The sequence below is a fragment of the Trichoplusia ni genome (genome assembly GCF_003590095.1).
Source record: "Trichoplusia ni isolate ovarian cell line Hi5 chromosome 20 unlocalized genomic scaffold, tn1 tig00002445_group19, whole genome shotgun sequence".
Lineage (NCBI taxonomy): Eukaryota > Metazoa > Arthropoda > Insecta > Lepidoptera > Noctuidae > Trichoplusia > Trichoplusia ni.
Window position 1 is genome coordinate 1 of NW_020799828.1, and position 15,525 is coordinate 15,525.

Genomic DNA, 15,525 nt, shown 5'->3' on the forward strand with positions numbered 1-15,525 from the left:
AAATATTCATTTTAGGCAGTTTCGTGTATCATTATAAATTAAATTACTATTAAATTATATTACTTACAAATCATAACACTATACACTGAAATACAAAAGAAATGAAATGGATTAGAAGTAGAAAACAAAGTTCTTTGGTCCGAGAGTAATAGACCGTGAATAAAGACTTAACAATTTAAAAAAGGGTGATATGAAATAAATAGTTGCATAAACTTATAAAGTGAAGCAGATTCATAATTATTTATTTAATAAGGGATGACTCACGAATATTTGTCTGGATGTCCCGACTAGATACACCGTGATTTTTTAGTCGTCTTACAAAAGCAGCCCAGTTCATGTGTCCAATGACTAGAACACGTTCATGATAAAACAATAGGTATTCATGAGATTTGAATAAATTTAAAATGCAATTTTTATTCAATATTATGATGCAATTCGTAGTTTTTTAGAAACACAGCTCTGTTGCAAGCGCGGTCCGAGCCTTGTAACAATGGTGAGGGGCGCGGGCGGCGGCATTTTTATCATTTTTAAGAGTATATTTCAGATTTCTCTTGTTAATCTTTCTTCGTACTTATTATCTTAGATGATGATAAAAAATAATAATCGCGCCTAGGGGTATTTTACGTCGGATACATGAACTGGGCTGCTTTCGTAAGACGACTAAAAAATCACCGTGTAGAGCCAACCGAAGTCAGCTTATGATTAATTAAGGACTCCGGTTAGGTCCAAAACTAGCTTGGCCATCCCGATAAATACGCGTGAGTAAAACGGTTTTAAATAAATAATTAAAGAGCGCAGTAGAGGTGTTTTTATGTCAATCGAAAATAAACTGTAATGGTATTACTGTAAGGAACAAAATAATGAATTTCTTTGTCACAAAAATATCTCTACCAAAGCAGTCAATCACACAAACCTTAAACAATTAATAAACTTAAAGCGTTATTGCGTTCAGCGTTATTATCAGTAACTATGTGATTATAGCAAATAGTACTCTATGGCAAGCGAATAAAGTGCTTTTTAGCAATGTAAAATTATGGACTATTGGTGCTTTTTCTATAGTTATTTCGTACTAAAAGCATGCACATACAGGTGGTTTTTATTTTGTTGAATAAACTCAATATTGTATTACCTGGTGCATTTTCATCGTGTGGATTCTGGAGGCCTAGCAGCTTGTTGAAGACTTCCTTTACAACCATTGGGTTTTGTTTGATAAGCTTTGGTAGTGCGGCCAAAATCTAAGAACAAAAAAAGCAATTTTATGGATTAATAATACTTTTTTTAATGGTCATCCATAAAATTAAAAATCTTTTTCTATTTTAGTTAGATGTGTAATTAACTATTATAGTATCATATGCATATAGTTTTGTAAAACATAACATCATTAAAATTTGTCAATCATTGCCAATAACGCTGTGCACAAACGCCAACATCTAAGACGCCAGCACAGTCTCGGCTGCATTACTATAGACCCATGGAACGGCAACCCAACAAAACCGGAGAGATGCAGGACCCACATTTTTCATTCGTCCGAAACACGAAAGCTGTGATATTTTTTCTTAAACGCATTTCCTAATGCGAAAGTCTATTTTAGCTTATATGTTGTAGCAAACTCGAGAAATAACTTTTTTTTACACCGGTCCTGCAGTTTTAGCACAGTTTTTACAAACATATTTGAACATTTCAGTAGTACTTAACCTTACCTCTCTCTTAGACAGGCCCGTGAGTACCGGTATCAGGAACCGCACGTCCGACACCCGCGTAGCGTACAACTCCCGCACTTTAGACACCAACTCCGGCGAAGGGGGCGCTGTTGACGAAAGAATACGTATAATCACTGAATAACAATATGATAAGCAGTTACAATTGAGGCAGCTACATAGATTGTATTTCATAATATTACACCCTATCATGTCCTACAGTTGCTGGACAGTTTTTTCTTACTTCATTGAGAAAAGAAATGTTTAAAGAAGGCTTTATGTATTTTGTGCAGTTTATTTATTCAGAGCTAGAAATACTACTAGAAGTAGTATTCTACAAATTCTTGCTGTTGCAAGGTTGCTACTTTGCAAACTTAGAATAAGGATTTGGATATATGCGGGGATCGCAACTACAGCAAATCACACGCAGTGGTAATCACAATGGAGACCAGTTATTGGTTTAGCAAGGTTTAGCACATCTAACACAGTGGTGATTGGGCTAGTGACCTCTACCATGCAATTACCTTAAAATTGATAACCGGGGATTAAGACATACCTTTCTCAGTGAATATATGTACGAGCCTGGTGAGCAGGGTCTCGGCCCCGCGCGGACACTCGTCCAGCAGCGCGCTGAAGGCGGGGCTGAGCGCGGCGGGCTGGCGCGCGGCCGCCGCCCGCAGCGGGGCCTCGATGCCGCGCAACACGCAGCGCTTGGCCTCCGACCCCGCGCTACCGTACACACGAGCCACCTCGATTATCAACTCTGTTGGTATGAGAAAATGATTTAAACGTATTTACTTAAGACTATGAATTTTGTTGATGTTATAATTAACTTATTCTAAAACGATGCCTGGGAAAAGTAACCGTTAAATGTAATGATATCTTTGTCAAGTTAAGAGGAATGTACAGATAAATAGGCACTCAGTTGGCACGTGATTATTATGATTAAGAATTTACTATGAACTTTTGGACAACTAAAAACAACAACTAACAACTAAAACCAATGCAAAATCGAAATACTATGCAAAAGATTTTTAAAATAAATGCCTCCACCATCATTCACAGCCTTTGTCCTGCTAAAGCTCCCCCTTTCCTTCACTCCTTTTTAAATTTCTATGGTCGACCCATCTCACGTAAAATATCTACAAAAGCACTAACAACAAAACGTCTTCACAAAACCCCACTTGTACTCTGACCTTCATTCTCAGCGAGCAGCGCCATGACGAGAGTGAGACAGACGTGGTAGAGGTCGTCGGTCCAGACGCGGGCCCCGCGCAGCTCGGGCGGCGGCTGCGCCAGCGACAGGAAGCCCAGGTACAGCAGCGCGTGCTTCTCCACCACCTTGCGGACCGCCTCCGTACCGCGCTTGTAGATCTTCACCGAAGCTTTCAGGGCAGCATCGCGGATTTCCTCGTTTTCATTCACTGGAATAGGGGACATTTCTGATTTATGTTTTTTTGGGGGATTTTTTGTTGTGTTAGGCAGCAATTGTGTTAATTCGACTATTTTCCGAAATTGTTCTGTCTCAAGAAGTATTCAGTTTTACGGAATTTTTAGAATAGACTGTTTGATTAAATAATGCATTTTTTCCGCTACTTTAGTAGACCAAAAAGTCAGACCAGTGACATGAACGATGGGCAAAAGCAATGAGGTACAAACTAAGCAATATCTAAAATAAAAAGGAAAGGGAAAGATAGTAATACTTACACACATGACAAAGCAACGACGACACAAACTTATGCGCCCTCGGTGGCCTCATAATACACAGCTCCTCCAACAACTCTAGAGCTAAAAACGCCACCTTATCCTCCGTCACCAAATGCTTCAAGTAATCGACTGCCTCATCAGTAACAACTGGACACTCTGAATAAATCCTTTTTAACAACATCTCCTTAGAACTATCCATGACCGGATCACCTCTCTCACAAATCTGAGTGATCAATGCACAGAGCAACTGATTGTAATTCTGATCGTGTTTCTCATGGACTTTGGGCTGTAAGGTAACTGGGTGACGGTTAAAACCTTGCATGAAAGCGTACTCTTCGTACAACCATGATAGAGCTAAGTCGATCCTGCTCGCGGGGTCGTCTAATATGTAATTAAGGACCAAATCCCTCAATTCTGGTGTGTAACTTGATGCGAATATTGTTATGAACTTTGCACGTATGTTTGCAGCTCCACCGATAATGCTTTCTGTTTCCGCGTTGAGTATCCTTCCAACTGCTTGCACTATCAACCTTTCTTTAATCTGTTTGGGGATGGGACGAGTGATTTCCTGCAGTTTTAGTAGCTTCACCTTCTGTTTTAACTTTGGTACAGTGGGTGTTGGCGGAGGGACAGGTTTCTCTTTGTCCTTTTGTTTTCTCTCCTCTTCCTTCAAGTGTTCCTGTCTCGTTTCCTCCATAAGCTTCGATACTGCGCTTTCAATCTGTCTATCGGCTTTGGTAGACTCTTGTAACTTAGCTACAGCATTTTTCAGGGTCACTTTTTCTTCATCATCTCTCAGTAAAGGTATTTTCGCAGCCAAGTCAGATAAGGAGGTAGTTGGTGCTTGTGGTATTACAGGCTCTTCTTTATTGATGACAGCCAGAATCATTTTGGCTAGATTCCTCTTCTGTACCTTGCTGCCCGAGTTAGGGATGGGTTTGTAGGCACTTATGAAGTTAGAAGGCATTTCAGTGGGTAGACAGTTGACCAGTGTGCTTGTTACAAGGTTAACAACATTTTCAACATTGTTAAGACCGTCGAACAGCGAGTCTTCCGTTACTACCAACTTTTCTGTACTTATTTGGCTGGTTGATGTTACTGGGGGTTGACTGTCATCATCATACGCGTTAAAGTCTGCCTTACTGTTGCTGTTGCTATCACTTCCCTGGCTGTTCGACTGAGGAGAATCTATCCTAATCCTCTTTGCAGGGGTGTCACCATTCTTGATTTCGCCCAATCGTTTATTCCTCCTCTCTTTAGGTATAGCCTTATTAATCTCCTGTGTCGTCATCCCTATATCTATCAGCAGCTGCGTCAATTGCGGCATCATGTCATTCGATGACGGATGCTTTATGAGATTCACAAGGAGCATTTTCAGGTGTTTCCTCACTGAATTGACCTGTGACTGAGATAGTGTTGGTGGCAGTGTTGTGTGCAAGTCGCCTAACGCTTGTATGACTCGGGGCATGAACTTTGGTCTGAACTTAGCGAGTAGGCACAGTGTCGTCATACAAGCCATCAAGTTCACGCTAGATATGTGTTGGGAGTTGTGAAATTTTACTAGCAATTTGAAAATGTGCCTGGAAAAGAGAGAAAACTGTTATAAGTAAAACAGTTGAAAATTATTATCATTACGACTTTTATGTGTTTTCCTGTCAACATATTAATGAAAATTCTTCAAGGTTTTAACAACTTTACAGGTGTCAAGGTTTGGTATACTTGCTGGTAGATATAACATCCGGAAAGACTCGACCTGAGACTGCTTAAAAGGAAGTGAGGACTGCTTAGTATCAGCTGGCAGTACAGCACATTACTGAATTTGTACACGACTTCTATTTCAGAACCAGAGCATCCAAGATGTGACATATAAAGTGCAACTTTTAAAAGCTAAATAGTAAACTACATATGAACATTTTATCTTATAATAGTAGTAGTATTATTGTAAACAACTTACAGATTTATAATTAAACAATACTCACTCAGATTCTTCTTCTAAAGCCCGTCGATTGATGAAAGTGAGGTTTGGAGGCAGTGTCTCCAGGCTGAACTCATCTCCAGAGCCTTCACTGGTTGTCTGCAGTAACACTACCTCCTCCAAGAACTTGATTGAGTGGGTCCTAATACCTTCGTTATCATTGTCTATCATGTTTAGGACTAGCAACTGTGAAGAATAGAAAAACAGATAGTACTGCTGTACCATTACTTCTGATGCACAATTGCAACAAAAACATCATATTTTAACAATAACATATTCTATTTTCTCTTAACTGTAATAGCATAAAATTAATCGCTATAGGAAGATACAATTCACTTAGTATTCGGTGAACACAGCCAAACAAATGCAACATTCATAAATCTTATTTATTATATTATGGTGGTCGAACAAAGTAAATTGAATTAACATTTTAATAACTAAGAATTTAATGTTTCAATATCAGCCAGAATACATCCACAGCTGCACATTGGCCAATTTCCATAATTGGTCTTGATCATGATCTGCTCTGTATACAATGTCTAACTAGTATTATCTAGCGATAAACTGATTTAATACAAACCTTCAGTTGTGTGATGTTCTCCCAGACTAGCTGCATGTCTGAGATATCTGCGGTACCCTTACATATCCATATGAGAGTGTTACGGTAAATAATACTGGATGCCTGTATGGCTCTCTTTTGGACAGCAATCACACCGTCAATAACCAATAGCCGAAGCTGCCCTATTATTTTTGGTAAGAAGTCTGGGTGTTGTTTACTGAAATATGAAAAAGATTTTATTACAAATATTGTGGGTAACTAAACCTCTATAAGTTTGAACTTAAGACACTCAAAGTATATTTAAAAAGTGTACCTTATTTAATACCAAAATGCTTTTAACTTTTAAAGATATAGATAAGAATAATTATTTATCTATTTAGCCAATTTTGTCAGAATAGGATTCAAGATTGCCTGTAACTTAGTTGATTTAGGTATTAAACTAGTTTTTATAGTGAAATTAGAAATCAGTATAGCAAATAAAACAGAACATAGTCTCCAATCAGTACAAAAGACCAACAGAAAAAAAACAACAGCATAAGCATGTTCACTTACCTTAAATCTTCAATAAAAGATATGACCTGTTTCCTGACTTCGGTAGATTTGTCGTTGACGAAGCTCAATACGTTTTCTACATACACTGGGAGCATTGAAGAGCACTGGTGAAGCAACAGTTCGATGACTTTTCTTAACAATTCGGCCCTTCGGCCTCCCTCGGCCATACCCGCCTCGTTTATCCATTGTACGAGCTTAAAATACAACAAACATACTTTATAACTCTCGTACTACAAATTAACCAACTATAACAAACAATAATCGGCGCATTATGAATCCAAAAATATATTCGAAAGATTCGCGCCTCGTAAATCACGAACCTGATTTTGAGCAGCCGTAAAACTCTGTTTACTGCTTGCCATTTCGTTAATCTTCAGCCTCTATGTTTAATAAGTGTTGTTATCATGGATTAATCCAGAATTATTGACTTTATTTCATAAATAATCAAGAAAATTCAATGTAATGATACGATCACATCGCAACGTTTTACGTATAACTCGAATAAATCTAATCTGTTACAACAGAAAGAGATATCGACACCACACTTGGTAACTTCCAGCTTCTTAGAAAGAGAGTTCCGATACACGTTGCAAAATGATACTATTTTTATCAGCGTCACAGTATTTTGACATTTAGCTTAGTGCTGCCAGCCCTTTGTAATAATATTTTTGAAATGATGCAGTAACTTGCCTTTTTAGATTTTAGTTTGTAAAATGTTTTCAACGAAATCAAAGCAATTTTCTGAACGGTGATTATTTTTTATTGAAGAAACTTAACACTTCTGTACTTTTAGGGTATCGAACACAACGGAACTATTAACTAACCTACGGAGGCACCGCTGTCTGTCCGTCCGGCCGCTTCGACGCGTTGGCTGTTGTCGTGAACCGTAAATTATAATACTAGACATTTGAAATTTTCACAGATATATTTCTGATGTCGCTTTAATAACAAACACAGTTGTAAGTTTATCGGGTAATTATTAAATTGTTCCATTCCTCAGATTTATTTAACACCGTGTCGATTTGGTTTTATAGCCGATTTATACAAAACCCTCATAGTCAAGAGTCCAACTCGTACTTGGTCGGTTGTATTATATTTTTTGTACGGCAAAAAACGGAACATATTTTAATATAAAGGCAGGACAGTAAAGCACGAAATCTTTTGAAACATATTTTTATTTTGGTCGTTGCTATTAACTATTAACAAATTGACTTATAATAACACTAAGGTTAGTCCAATAGATATGTCCAATTTTTCTGTAAGAAAATATTGAACTCTTTTAACTTTTTCAAATCTCTGTCCAAACTCATTTATTTAATAAGGAGAACCTTTAATAAATGAAAGAGTTCAAAGTAAAGAAGATGTTATGCGTCTCTAAGCCATTGTTGGTCCTTGAGGCACGGGAGTATAAGGCTGCAGCTCATATACTGCTGGCTTTTTCCTCTCCTCTTCTATTGATAAATAATAACTTCTGACGATGACCAAGCACGCAAGTAAGGTGACTGAAAAAAAAATGTTGCAAGTTAGAAAAGAAAAATATGCACAACCTTTGAATTTCGAAATCAAATCCAAAAATAGACACTTGAGAACATGTAAAATAAAATAAAAAATGTTCAAGTTTAGCAGCGACGGTACTGTCTTAAACGAGGCGAGAAAAATCGTGTGCTTTGCATTGAGGAGTCTTTTCCTTTTGACTTAAAAATTAACGTAATACGTATCGTAACTCAAATGAAATGTCTCGATTCTATGAACATATCACATAAAATATCGTAGGTAAATGGAAGGACATAATGTAACTTACAACTCCACTTGAGAACTGGAACCGTCGCTAAAAAGCCCATGAACACAGCAGTAACCACTACCAACGCTATACTCAGAGCAAACAAGATCTGTGTCGCCGTGAAGTAGAAACGCATGTATTTTGTATTATTCTGAAAGAAAAAATAGTTGAGTTAGTTAAACTGGCGTAGGTATGTTGAATATTGACGACGAAATTTACGCCTGTAACCGTGTATATAAACCAATACTATCGTCAATCGAGCATTCAAATAGAATTAATACAATGGAGAAAATTAAACCTCACAACGATGGTTTAACGAGCCAGTCGCTTAACTAATGAATCTACCATTGACGCTGACCAAGAACTCTTTGTACATGGTTACTGGTGTCGTGCTCGCTTTTCCACACGTATGCTAGAAATCGGCCCATTGTGCTTAGGGTGGCTTTGGGACGCTGTCAATCCAGACACGTCCTCTTCCATGAACAAAATGTCTTAAACTTTTCTTACCCTTACAAACTTTCCCGCTTGCACGAAAGAATAATAATTATTAATTATGATCTTAAAACTACGAAATGAAAAGCAAATCATTAATCTAAGATATGAAAATACCGGTACTGATAAATTTGCAAGAACTGTTGATGTTTCACCTGTAAATAATATTGTTTTCCTTGTTATCTTAACGCCGAACAACCGAAAGAACGTGATTGATACAGCCAGCCGCATTATTATGTCATCGAGACACAATCTTAGTAATAAATATTTTCTAAGTAAGTTGTGAGTTAGTACTTTATCATAATATCAGGAAATTTTAGGGTACTTAGTTTAGATGATTCAACTTGCGATAGTCAGGAGATCGCCGTTGTTCATATGCAAACTGAGTCACTAGGATGATAACTTTCGTGTTCTTTGTAAAAATTCAGGTAAGGTTTATAAGCGCAAAATACAAAAAAAAATGGCAAAGTCACCTTTTTTTCTTGTTACTAAAGCCGTAAAGCGGTGATGGTATTTGAAAGCAAATATAAGTAACGTAATAAAAATATTTTGGTCTTCGAGAGGATTCGAACATGCGACTCTTGGTTCGACACACCAATCGGTTCACCAACTAAGCTAGCGGGCGTAAACTTTTAAAGTGTCCTATGGTTTTAGAGGTTTAAATTTGTCCATGATGCTTTGTTGAAGATGCCATATTAGTTGTTGATGTTTAGATACATATTTTGACCTTTTCGTGGCATATCTTTTGGAGGTTTTCCTGGCTTATGATTCTTTGAGGAAATATGATGTGTTAACTGAGCGAACCAAAAAAATATACGTACCTTATGCACGCCAATAACCAAAATGAGATTGATGACGAAATTGTATAAGAACACCAGTAGGTAGTAGCCAAACGAGATGTATAAACTGAGGGCATTCTGGGAGACCTGGTTCGGATTTTGCTGTGGGGTCGGCCTTACAGTCGTCTCTTCAACGTATGAGTGCACTCTGTAGATCGAATACGATACAGTAGCCAGAGTGAAACAAGATGCTATCTGAAAGGTAAAAAGACTGATATTCAAACAGGATACTTTTTTATTCGAAGCGTTCAGAAAGACAGGGTTATTTGTTCAATGTTTTGAGTGACGAGAATAATATTATGTGAAAGCTACTTGGCTAATAAAATATAATCCTCCGCAGGTCACTACTGTACTATAGGGAGAATACTTAATTAAACATCTATAGAATGAAAATAAAATATTAATCTTATATTGAGCATAATTGCTATTGGAAACTGTCAGGGGCTTAAATAAAAATAATCAGATTGTTAAAATTATTTGTATATATTATGAGAATATATTTAATAATGGTACTTACCATGGAAAAATATCCAATAAGTAACACTCCTATCTTCAACGGAATGCAAAAGCAGCATTTAGCAAACCTTGGTAACTCAAAACCCATTGTTTTAACTAGCTTGCTTCAAACACAACAAAAAAAAACAATTAAAAAGTAAGTTAACTTGTCAAAACTCTATTTTTAAATGATCCGGCAAAAACCGGTGCACCGTTGTTAAAATTAGGGTATCGAATTGGAGCGAATGTATAAAAAATATTGTTTGGGATGGTTTTGTCTGTGATAAGAGCTAGTCTTATCATTTATCTGATATCGCCGAGCGCTGTCGATAATAAGTGACCAATGAATCATTAGCAAAGCAACTATTTCAAAAGTTATCTTAACGTATTAATTAAGGTGTGTTGTATTTAGGTTAACGTTCACAGATTATGGTAGTTTGGAGATATTATAAATCCTGGCCTCAATAGTATTAGAATGCCGGTCTAGTCGTATTTTTTAAAATGTTCAAGTTTCCTTTACACAGACACCAAGATTCAGGACCAGATCACACCACGCTCGTCCTATTTGAAGACCGAAACCGCAACACGTTGCTCTCAATGGGTTTGGCATAGTGACTATTACCCTATATAATTGGGCTATCCGAGTTACTATTCTAATTAATATTACCGTTTTGCCATGCAAATGAGTTCTAGGTGGAAAAAAGTGGGGGTATGTAAAATGGACGATGTCTGATTCTCAGACCTACCCAATAGGCACACAAATTTTCATGAGAATCGGTCGAGTCGTTTCGGAGGAAGGAATATATTGGACAAGCTGTTGCTCGCAGCTTTGGCCACCTGGATGCAGGTTGCAGCGAAAAAATACCTACCAGAAGAAAATCATGGTTTATACTTAACACAATTTATAATCAGTAATCCGGTCAGATAAATAGCTCTATAGACTAAGATAACATCTTATCCGCTATAAATATTTTTTACACCTATACTCGTAATTAGCGATCACAGCTAAGCCATTTTGATTGAAAAATCAGTTATGGAAGTACATGTTAATCATAGATTTATTTTTTTTTATTTGGCTCGTACTGATGCACTGATTTTGTCCCTATGCAGCCTGTCGTGGCGGTATATGTATAGGGGCTCATCGTAGAGTAGAGAGAAACACAATTTTTTTTTGTTGTTTTATTTCTCTTGGACTTTCACCGATTAAAAACACTCCACACCCCTTCTACTGCTTAAGCCAGTGACATGCAATCGCTCGCCCACGCTCTGCGCAACAAGTCCCAAATTGCTTATTTTAATATCGATAACGTGATTGCAGCTGGCATATGATTTTTAATGACCAATCTTTTTTAATCCAAAATATGCAATAGTTCTGTATCTACTTTGGGAGGGCTAATTTCAACGAGGCCTCTCCGTTTTCCCCGATTTTAAGAAATCTCGAGTTTCTTCCTTTAAAAGTAATAAGTAAAATACTACACGAATTACTCTCTCGTATTTATCGGGGTAGCCCGACTAGTTTCGGACCCAACCGGAGTCCTTAATCATGAGCTGCCGCGGCGGGGTCATTCTCACTATACTTAATATCAAAATACCACACGAAACTTAAATTTTGAATAACGAGTTACATAATATTATGTTTAATATTCTTCCAATATATCCTTATGAAATGTTGTGTGCATAAAGTGTAGGTCTGATAACACGACAAGATCTTTTTTTCATAGCTCTATTTTTTGATATTCCCTTAATCGAATTAGTCTGGCAAAACCGCTTGCTGGGTCAGCATTGATTCAATTTAAAGCTTGGGAACTATAACAGCCGTCTAATAAACCACTGAGATACTCAGCTAGAGCAAAAATGGGCTGAAATAAAAGAGCGTTTATACGAAGCATTTATTTTCGATTCTGCCAAACGTAACACATTGTTTTCAACACGAACAACAGGTTGTAGGGTCTGTCGATCGATTGTCTTGCTTTGCTGCTTTCTCTTCCACTATATCGACATAGTAACTGTACACAACGATGAACGCGTAAAATTCCAAAACTGCAAGAAAAGAAAATAAGGTGAAGTCACAATCTGTCAGACTTATGTACGCTACCGACAAAGCTCATACAAAACAATGTTTTACCATCGGTATAACAATACCGCAGAATATAAAAGTATCTTATCTTAATCCGGTACCAATAGTAAAGATCGTTTTACAGATTTTTTAGAATTCCTTAAAATAAATTTATGATGAAAGGCAATTCGTTACTACATTCCGCTTGACCATGATAAAATTACGCTCTATCGGGAGGCTTGAAAGTATTGCCAACTAGTCCGGTGGAACAGGTAAAGCCTGTGTCAGGCCCAGTGCAAAAAAAACCTGTCTTTTGAGTTGGACTCGCAAAACTGAAGATGTCGTCCTAATAGCCTAAGTAAAAACAAAGCCTTTGTTACGGTAAAAATAATTGTTGTTATTTTGGCAACAGATATACATTTTCGTACAAGTTTCAACTGCCTAGCAATGACAGTTCAACAGATGCAACCTACGGACGGATAGACGGAAAGACAGCGGTGCCTCAGTAATAGTATTCCGTTCCTACGCTTTGGATGCGAAAGCCTTAAAACGACACGCACACATAAGGGCGATATTTGTTTCTTTTCCTTTTCATCATTCTAGTAGATTAACCATTTTACTTACTGACAATCATGAGAAACACCAAGTACCATCCAATGAGGTAGTTGTGCGTCAGACACAACACCACTAGAACAACAATTTCGGCCAGCCACGTGCAAAACCTGCATACTAAATACTGTTCGATACGCCCTGGCGAGTCCTGAAATATTGAAAAAGGGTACAAATTCATTTTTAGAATATTTTGTCGTCGTTTTACATTTTCTTCTAGACTTGGTCAAAGACGGTGACCGGAGCTCAAATTTAGTGATGAACAATGTCCATGTAGATTTGAAGATTGATATAAATTCAGCGCACATCAGAAATGTCAATTTTATATGAAAAATCATTACGACTAATGTAAACACAGCAATAATGACACATCAGTTGCGACACATCCAAAACGAAGCATCCACACATCCGGCATCCATCCGTCATCCATTCGGAATATCCATTACGACACATACATCCTGAGACGAACCCTATTTTATTCTTAAAATTACAAAAAAAAAGTGTTTTTCTAATGTCCGCGGGTTAAAGAATTTAGACTAAGCATTAGTACTACATATCGCCAATCAAGTCTTCATTGATAAGATAATTAATCTTAACATACAAAACCTTTGAACGTAGGTACACAAGTACCTAGTATCAGTAAGTAGTACATTGATAATCTTGTATAAAACCGCACCTGTTTTAGGTACCTGAAAAAAACTACACAGTCAAGAAGAGGGCCAATTTTGATAGCTTCCCCGCTTCCAACGCTATTCACAATTCAAACTATAAATAAGTTAGCTTACAATTTGTAAAACGATAATGAAAAAATAGAATACGTACATAATACAATCCCATGCCTAAATAAATGGTGAATATTGTGAGAAAGCTTTCTGTGACAATCATTATTAAATAAGAGACGAACGCGAAGAAATAGTTGTCGTCCGTGGTAGGTAACCCTGGTTTCTCTGGGTAGATTGCCCCGAGGGGCGGCGGCCGGGGCAAGAATGTTTCTATGGCTGTGATCATACACCATACCAAGAAGAATAGCGCACGAAGCTGTGGACAAAATGGACTTATTAATACAAGTTTAAGGTCTTAATCGGTAGTCGATACACATTGCGTGGCACTCCTGGCTAAGCTCTGGTCCACTTGCTGTCGTTCTAAAAAAAGGCCGATCACTTCCACATTCTATAATTTTGCCAATACTACCTTTAACGGAAATACTTTTTGGGTTCCAAAATTGTTGTTGTTGTGATCTACTATCGATTTGGAGAAAATAATTCATCATCATCATTATCTGATAATCGTAACATTGGAAGGTTTTTCTCGCCAAAGTAATTTAGCTTAATATAGGTTGATATCATGGCATAAGACGGCTCACGGAGTTGAGTGTGGAACTGTGTTCGCGCATACCTACAGGAACAACAAAATCTCGCATTGATGTCTAATTCAATCTCTTTTAAAAAAGGCATTTCGCAATACTTACCAAAGTCCATAACAAAATGATTATACATCCACATCTTAAAGAATATAATAGTAAAAACGATACCACAGTGGGCAAAGTCACGTTGATGTTAGTACACATTTTGTACGAAGTTGATCCTATTTAGGCTTCAGTAAGTACAATAATATTTTGAAATCTAGTTTGTCCATCGGAAATAGATTTGATTTTTGACACCGACAATTAACGAATGTTCGTTGTGGGATACTCCTGACTTTAAGTATTTCTTTTTTCGTTGGGACATAGATTCTACAGAATTTTAATGGTATTTACAAAGCTTGTGAAGTGTTCTGGACTCCTTGGTGTTGTTTTATTATTTAAAGTTGATTGCAACAAATTTATTCGAATAAAATAAGGATATGCTTCCAAAAAATCCGGAGCAGACTAGATGCAGAAATGTTATAACATTAGCAACAGATATAGCTTACATCTCTTCAATCAAACGAAATCTCAATTGCGAATCCGGGTCGGATCAAGAATTGTTTCTGAGGTAGAGACATTAGTTTTCGGCAAGAGTTCAATACATTGAATCGATTTGATAACCGACAAAATAAATGTATCTTGTCCTCAGGCTTTGGGTTTTCTGCTCAAAAACTCTCTCTTTTATACTTTAGCTGAGAGTCGGGACGTTAACAAATCTGAAAGAACATAAAGCTGTTATTGTTGCGTCTTATTCCTCACCCAGATATATTTTATGCAAGCAGTTATTATTTTTTTTAAAGTAGGTATCGATCGGCGAGTTAATAAACAATGATTCATACTTACATCCAATGTAATAATTTGCGACGTTTATGTTTTAAGTTATCTCACCGCATCCGATGTTGATAGGGCGCATAATGTTTAAATAGAATCGCAAAAGCTTCTGTTCCGTGGAAAACGATAAGTAATTTGAAAATAAACATGTTTTTGTTTTTAGACATATAGGTATTCCAAAAATTTTGCATATATGTTACTTTTTACTGAGAAGAGCAGGAACATCTAGCCAGAGACGCACGGAGCATTCGCGAGTGATCCCGTGCCTCTGAATAAGGCAGTTGAAGGGGTCCCTTTGTGTCTTTAGTCGGTCTGACTCTCAAGCGTGGGTTGAAGTGACCAGCGTTTCACCAAGGGCAAAAAAAACACTCGCGTACCACGCTCGTATAGGAAGGCTATTGAATCTTCTGTTGGTTTACATTTTAAATTCTAATCAATGGCTCTTTAATTGCTGTTTTGATGCATATCTGTGAAGTTGTTCATTCGTTCATTAGATCTTGAAGAAACTGCTTTTTAAATACCAGATGA

General features: G+C 37.2%; 3 protein-coding genes across 3 annotated transcripts; all 3 read right to left on the bottom strand.

Annotated features, from left to right (window-relative positions):
* Positions 1-67: 67 nt before the first annotated feature.
* Positions 68-7,093, bottom strand: LOC113506624 (symplekin-like; the record flags this gene model as incomplete). The annotated part of the gene is given in 10 exon segments (XM_026889459.1): positions 68-85; positions 1,130-1,235; positions 1,701-1,807; positions 2,254-2,460; positions 2,894-3,121; positions 3,405-4,984; positions 5,384-5,565; positions 5,960-6,155; positions 6,491-6,684; positions 6,811-7,093. Coding segments are annotated over 10 exon segments (2,860 nt in total), but the record flags the coding sequence as incomplete, so codon positions are not given.
* A 554-nt stretch (positions 7,094-7,647) lies between these two features.
* Positions 7,648-10,347, bottom strand: LOC113506626. The gene is made up of 4 exons (XM_026889461.1): positions 10,119-10,347; positions 9,584-9,796; positions 8,292-8,421; positions 7,648-7,992 (listed from the first exon to the last, which is right to left on the bottom strand). Exons 1-4 carry the CDS (start codon positions 10,203-10,205, stop codon positions 7,865-7,867), a joined length of 558 nt encoding a protein of 185 aa, XP_026745262.1. The 5' UTR covers positions 10,206-10,347; the 3' UTR covers positions 7,648-7,864.
* A 1,658-nt stretch (positions 10,348-12,005) lies between these two features.
* Positions 12,006-15,031, bottom strand: LOC113506625. The gene is made up of 4 exons (XM_026889460.1): positions 14,230-15,031; positions 13,584-13,799; positions 12,777-12,912; positions 12,006-12,136 (listed from the first exon to the last, which is right to left on the bottom strand). The coding sequence occupies exons 1-4, from the start codon at positions 14,326-14,328 to the stop codon at positions 12,021-12,023; spliced, it is 567 nt and encodes a 188-aa protein (XP_026745261.1). The 5' UTR covers positions 14,329-15,031; the 3' UTR covers positions 12,006-12,020.
* Between the last annotated feature and the right edge of the window lie 494 nt (positions 15,032-15,525).